The sequence below is a fragment of the Euphorbia lathyris genome, chromosome 3 (genome assembly GCF_963576675.1).
Source record: "Euphorbia lathyris chromosome 3, ddEupLath1.1, whole genome shotgun sequence".
Taxonomy (NCBI): Eukaryota; Viridiplantae; Streptophyta; class Magnoliopsida; order Malpighiales; family Euphorbiaceae; genus Euphorbia; species Euphorbia lathyris.
Window position 1 is genome coordinate 51553999 of NC_088912.1, and position 6879 is coordinate 51560877.

General features: G+C 36.4%; 1 protein-coding gene across 4 annotated transcripts; it reads right to left on the bottom strand.

Moving 5' to 3' along the window:
- Positions 1–286: 286 nt before the first annotated feature.
- On the bottom strand, positions 287–5385 carry LOC136221674 (protein ROOT HAIR SPECIFIC 17). 4 transcript variants are annotated; one of them, XM_066009091.1, is made up of 10 exons: positions 5044–5385; positions 4869–4949; positions 4621–4699; positions 4153–4229; positions 3351–3439; positions 3079–3262; positions 2265–2446; positions 1825–1927; positions 1394–1725; positions 287–1093 (listed from the first exon to the last, which is right to left on the bottom strand). In XM_066009091.1, the coding sequence occupies exons 1-10, from the start codon at positions 5296–5298 to the stop codon at positions 655–657; spliced, it is 1821 nt and encodes a 606-aa protein (XP_065865163.1). In that variant the 5' UTR covers positions 5299–5385; the 3' UTR covers positions 287–654. The 4 variants fall into 4 exon arrangements, with proteins under 4 accessions (XP_065865163.1, XP_065865165.1, XP_065865162.1 ...); XM_066009093.1 differs by having other exon boundaries at positions 288–1093; positions 4887–4949; positions 5044–5384; XM_066009090.1 differs by having other exon boundaries at positions 288–1093; positions 4609–4699; positions 5044–5384.
- Positions 5386–6879: the final 1494 nt, after the last annotated feature.

Genomic DNA, 6879 nt, shown 5'->3' on the forward strand with positions numbered 1-6879 from the left:
AACTCTGGCAGAGAATATCAAATCGGATCCGGCAAGTTATCATTTCTCTATTTATTTTATGCTTTAACTTTCAATTTGCTAGTCGTTACACGACACTATAACCTTCTAAGTTGGCATATTTTAATCTTATCCATTTGCATTTGCATCCTTTTAAGTCATAATCTGAATATTTGAAAAGATGTGTGTTTTCTTTATCTGAACGAATGTTGTACAAACAGATGATGAAATCAAGACAACCTGCAGCGACAAATAAAATAAATCTTTTGGATTTGAAATGTTATATATTTTAGTATACAAGTTTCTTACACTTTGTTACTACTAAAGAACCAGAAATCTAACACAACCGCTTTTGCCTTCTTTAATTATCCATCCTCCTTTTCTATAGCAGCAGCAGGCTTACCTTACGGCAAGAACCATTCTCCAAAAAGAAACATCTTTTAACTTTAGCTTACTTATAGATAACTCCAACTCACTCCCATATCTATTTCTCTTAATCTATAATTTATACATGCTACAAAACAAAACTCTTTTCTTTCTTTTATAATAGCCTATATACAAATTTGCTTCTTATCATATGATCTACTGACTATCCGAAATGCACGGAAGCCAAATATCATCAGGAGAAGATAAGAATATAAAATAATGTCAAATCTCTCAGTCAGAGAGCAGCAACTCTAACTCTGGTTGATCTGTCTTGGTTAAACTACTCATATACACATCCCCTTTCCCTTGATCACCAATTTCATTCTCCACATAATCCCTATCGAACCAATCCAGCTCGTTATCATCCTCTCTTGGATGCTCATCACTAACATAACCAGTCTCATTCCTCTTATTATTCTCTTGCATTTTAGTCTCAACAGCTGCAATTCTTCCAGCTTTTGCTTCAGAACTCTCACATATACAGGATGATGGATTTTCATGAAACTCACCCCTTCCAGGCTTTACCTCATTTGGCTCTCCCATGAACCCAATTTGGTGAGAATGAACCCTCGATGTAAATTCTTCCCAACTCATGTTATATCGGTTCAAGAACAATTTGTATAGCTTTTTAGCATTTGGCCTAATGGTTGGCTTGTGCCCAAAATATTTCCTGCAATTTCATGGAGATCTGAGTTGCCAATGCTAATGGCATGCAGCAAGACAAAGTAATTGATAGAACAAATATAAGGGTAACTCCTTTCTGGAGACTTTCAGTAGTATAATTGACTTTATGCCTAGAAGGTTGCTTACACTAAAAGGCGAGTTTTATTTTATGTCCAGTATGAAATATTTTGATGCTTACATTATTTGGTGGTGAAAAAATAAACAGAAAAAAAGAGAATAATTTTCAGAGGTAAATATGTTGTCAAAGTAACAAAAAGCTTTACTGGAAATGATTGAGTAAGCATACCTTCGTCCAGCTAACATTCTTGCCATGTTACCATTGTTGTTGGTGACAAAAACATCACTTTCATCGCAAACAATGAAGTCCAGTGCAGCCATGCGAGAAGAAAATTGCAAAAAGGGTGCCAACTCTTCCTTGCTGGCTAAAGTCTCTTTTGAATGCAGATTTGGAAACAGAGCCTTGAGAGGCGCTAGGGTCTCTTCACCTCCATATACTTCACCTGATGCCACATACATGTGAATATCACTTCCAAATCCTAAAGCTCTCAGCATAAGACCAACTTCCTCAGGTGTCAGGGGGCATCGACCCTGCCTTCGTTCTTTATCAGGGTTCTTTACCTTGTATTCAACCAAATATGTATATAAATAAGCATCTTCAACATGGGTCATAAACTGCTAAGAATGCCCAATATATATAGGAAGCTACAGAGGCCTTACATGCAAGGTTTTCCACCTTTTCCTGATTAAACCAAGTTCTATCCGTTCTTTTTCTCCTCCACCGTAATAGCATCCAGAGAATGCAAGCATATCAGATTCAAACCTAGAACATGATATATTCAAGAGTCTATATGAGTTGCTCTTCTGTGATGGAAATGGTTTTAGGAGGGAAGGGAGAGGGATATTCTAACCTTATCATGTATAACAAACGAATTTAGTTCAATCTATTAAAAATAATAATTATTTCCTCTACCTCCAACACAATCAACTACCTAACTTCTTCATGTGCATTAACAGATTCAGGAGCTAATTTACAATCCTAGTGAAAGAACATAGAGCCATACTACTTCCAGAACAATATGACAAGGACATGATGATTTGATAACTCACTTGACAATTAAATGACCATAAAAGAAGAATATTGATATAAAGGACCTTACCTCAAGTGCAGAGCAATGAAATGCTTGCTTTTCATTTTCATTCTTCCAACTAGCATTTTACCCATTTGAAGAATCTGATCAGTAAATTTCAAAGCATGGTAGTTGACTCTGCATCTTAACTTTTGTAAATCCATGTCCAGCTTATTTGAGAGTCTGTAATCAAATTTACCAAGCTGAATAGCCTGCAAAACAATTCAGTTCTTTCATGAACATTAGGTTACCCAAATAGCTTAAAATCTAAGAAATTTAAGCTTTATGGCTATGATAATTAACTCAAAACACTTTTGGAATCAGATTAAACATGTTCAACATAGTTAATGAGAACACCAACACTTCATAGCCACCTTTACACGTTAATAGTCAAGGTTTCTTAAGCCGATCATATTTGACTTTCACTGAGTATATCCTGCCACATTCATACTTCTCAGTTTCTATAATCTAATGCCACATTCTATGTTAAGGTTGAAGTTAAAATTTTCTTCATTCTAGGTTTGTTCATGACTAAAGGAAGGACAAATTAACTTGTCTATGTTTCTTGAACTAGATGTAGGTTTATTTTCCTCATCTAGAGACAGGATGGAAGGCCTTAATGGTAAAATAAATTCCATGAGCTTGTGCACAAAACTACTAGAACAAACTACAAATGAAGAGTGTCAAATCAAGTTCATTTCATGGATTTGGATACAATTAACTGCACAAATTTCACAGTAAAGCTAGAGCCAAACTAAAATTTCCACACCTTAATTCAGCGAAGCACAACAGAAAATATGTTTTGGCAATATAGGCATTTCTTTGTCTAAAATTGAGCACTTACATGCTTATTCTTGAAAACAGGTAAAACACGATTCTGATAGCATTTTGGAGTGCACTTCCTTGGGACCCGCATGTAATAGGGAGTCGCGGCTTTCCCTCCTTTTAATGGAAGCTGTTTGATGATTTTAACATCTTTTGAGAGGAACGAAATGAACCAATTAACATCAAAGATTTCAGCAAAATCACTGCAACATACACCAGATCAGTATAAACATACTTGAAAGTAAATAGAATTTGAAATGCTAACTTAAAACTGAACATGTTTAATAATACCTGGTATCTTTCCAGAAAGATTTCTGATCCAGCTTTGGAACAACAAGGGTAGCATTCAAAATATAAGCTGCAACAACAGCATCTGTTATCTGCAGCAATGAAAACTCTACATTACTCGAAACTGATTTAGCAGAAGATATTCATTAAACGCTAACATCTGCACTTGATTCATCATGGTGAATTAAAAATGATAATAAAAAATTATACTAGATTTCATGTCTCTAACATTTTTACTATGCGGATTGGGATCTTCCCCAATTCTTTCTGTTCTCAAATGTTCTGCAATAGATTATCCAAAAACAAAAAACAAAATAAAACAAAAAAAATTGGAGCCTGAGAACCTAAAGCTATTGCTCTTGTTGATTCATTTTCCAGATGTAATAATAATTAATAAGTGACAAGACAAAAGTCCAACCACAACTCCATCCATACAACAATTGCAAGATTAAACTTGAGTTTCATAATATCTTTGGTGAATTACATTAAAGGACGGCCCGGTCGCATTACGCGTCCCCGCTGAGCGAGGGTCCGGGGAGGGGTCCCACCACAAGGGTGTATTGGGGGCAAGCCTTCCCTTGCCAATTTAATTGGCAAGAGGCCGCTCCTAAGACTCGAACCCGTGACCTCAGGTCACACGGCAACAACGTTTTACCGTTGCGCCAAGGCTCGCCCTCTCTTTGGTGAATTACATTAAAAAAAAAAAAAAAAAAATATTGTAGAAATAACCATGTTAAATATTGACTTTATCTGAAACTGATGTTTCAGTAACTTTTCTCAAGAAAAGGAAAGTTAAAAGACTCACCCCTGTTCTTTGCTGATTTAAGCCTCCACTAGTAGCAATCAACAAGTACCGATTGTGATGAGTTTTGACACCAGCGGCTATAACAAACAAAACACAGCTCGATCAGATCAAATGGAGCAAGTGCGCAGTCTATAATAACAGGAGCTTGGAAACTACTTTTCCAGATGAGGGTAAGAAAGAAATTACTAAAACTTCTACCATATAGAATCATGTGCTATTAAGTCTGTTATCAAATGTGAAATGTAAAATCTTCAATGATCACATCGAGAGAAGAGTATAACTGTTTTAAGAGTCAAATTGGGAAAATCATTTATCACAAAGAAGAATGACTCCCGAAAAATAGGCATATTCCTCCTTTTTTTCTCAAGATTAGTTTCAACAAGAAAAAAATATAAAAAGTATTGTGTTGTTATTCAACCTAGCCAAAATCCAAATGGTAAAATTTAGATACTGTACAAGGAAAGTTACTGCTGGCGTTACTGCAACCATAGTAGAACTTGGATAATCTGGAGGTCCATAAGTCATGCTCTAAGCTTTGTCCAATCACCTGATGGATTAAAAATAAAATAAAAAATAAAGAAGAGAGACACATAAAGAAAGCGCAAATCAATGATCACCTTCGCAACAATCATCCAAACAATAATGTGTATAATAAATTCAAATACTGAAAGCGACACGAAACTGGAAAAACTCAAAAGTGATGAATCTAATCTCACGAAGTAAACTGTGAGTACCGGAAGACGAAAGATGGCCTCTGTAGCCTCCTCAGAAGCGTTGAATGAGTCTACATTTAAGGACTAAAAAGAGAGAGAAAATCGTGAGAATGAATTGAAAGAAGAGAAACAACAGTCATATCATAGGGCGGCAGAGCAGTGAAGAGAAAAAGAGTACCGTAGAGGTGGAGTGGCGGTGGTGGTTAATGAGAGGAGGATGATTGGAGAGGAGAGAGAAAGCAATGAAGAGGAGAATAAGGCATGAAGAGAAGGCGTAGAGAAGATGAAACAAATGGCGGCGGCGGCGCGTGAGGAGGAAAATCCGATGAAGAGTGAAAGCGAGAGTGCGAGAGCGAGTAGCGTTATCTCTTCTCCTTCTCTTCATTCTAGAGTTTTTCTGTAGAGGGAGAACGGAGCAGAGCATTTGTCTCATTGGAGAAGAAAGAGGAAGAGAGAAGCTGAGATGGTGTCAGCTAGAATCTTTTTTTTTTTTTTACATACAAACGTATTCTTTCTGGTTTTTGGTAAGTAGTAGTAGGTCCCACGCAAGGAAAAAGGGGAAAAACAATCTCTTTAAACTGGCCAACTCAGACGCCTCCTTATTCTTATTCTTATGCTGGCGGGAGGGAGGGAGATTTCCCGTTCGTCTTTTAAACAACACCTCTCAATTTTTCTTTCTTTTCAAAAACAATAACCATTAGTTTGGCTCCTAATTTATTATTTTCAACAATATTTCCTTGGATACCATCAAATTTTGGATTATTATTTATTATTTTAAATTAACTTTTGCAATCTACTATTTCTTTAGTTGGTTTGTTGCATTGAATAGGAAGGGAATAGTTCTTTTTCATTCCAATATTTAGTTAGATATTTTTTTTTATGTAATAGCTAATATTTCATTGAATATCTATTCCATAAGTGAAGGAACATGGATTCATTGATTTAATTAGGAATATTTATTTCTAATTAATAAACAAGAAAAACGTAAAAAAACGAAAAACATGAAAAATACAAAAACGTAAAAAATATGAAAAACGCAAAAACACACAAACGTGAAAAACGCGGTAAACATGAAACTGTAAAAAACGCAAAAAAAAAACACGAAAATGTGAGAAAACACGAAAAATATGAAAAAAAATGTGAATAACACAAAAATTTGACAAAATGAAAAAACGAAAAAAAAAACGTGAAAAAACGGAAACAAAAACAAAAAACCGTGGGAAAAACACGAAAACGTGACAAAAGATGCTTGTCTTCCTATGGTCTGCCTTCTTTACCATCCGCCATGAACTCTAGTAGCTCTTTAAGGGCTACCAAAAATGTTTCGCCTTCTAGTAAGTTTTTGCAACCTCTTGTCTTTGAACGGCTTTTGGTACAAATGCTTAATACTTGCTTCATGTTTATTGCTCATGGCTTTAACTGCTAGAGCTTTTGGACTTAATGCAGAACCTTTGGCGACTGTCCTCAGCTCCTGTGGTGGTCATGTTGACTCGGGTGAGATTCCAAGTGAATCGCCCTCCGTTGTGGTGTTAGATGAGGATGAGTAATTGGGTACTTTTGAAGGGATTAATCCTGAAGTTGGGGGCGAAGCTCAGACTGATATGCAGGTCGAAGTAGAAATTTCTGTCGAGGCTGAATCTGTGAATGCTTCGAAAGAGAATAAGCTCAATTTCATAGAGACAATTGTGCTACAGATTGGGGTGAAGAACTATGATCCGCAAAAGGTCAAGTGTTTCAATGGCTCTGTGAAATTGCCACACATCTCTCAACCTAAGCTGAAGATTTGCATGTTGGGAGATGTTCGACATGTTGAGGAGGCCGAAGGTGGAACTTTAGCCATGGTTCCTTTTGATAACACCGAAGAGAGCGCAGCTAGGGCTGATGAAGGAGTGAGGATTAACAAATCCTTAGGAAAATCCATCGTTACAACGATGGTTAAACAAAAAGGTGGAGCTCCACCAACTACTTCTTTTCCTTCGTCCAAAAGGCTCAGGGTTGCTTCAGGATGAAAAGA

What these genes read in the sequence shown, in the direction of transcription:
- LOC136221674 (XM_066009090.1), bottom strand. Translation starts at nt 5,298, where the DNA reads ATGAGACAAATGCTCTGCTCCGTTCTCCCTCTACAGAAAAACTCTAGA. An exon ending in CGGTACTCACAGTTTACTTC is followed by an intron (nt 4,700 to 4,868) that starts GTGAGATTAGAT and finishes TTAATCCATCAG; the next exon opens with GTGATTGGACAAAGCTTAGA. An exon ending in TCTTTCTGGAAAGATACCAG is followed by an intron (nt 3,263 to 3,350) that starts GTATTATTAAAC and finishes TGTATGTTGCAG; the next exon opens with TGATTTTGCTGAAATCTTTG.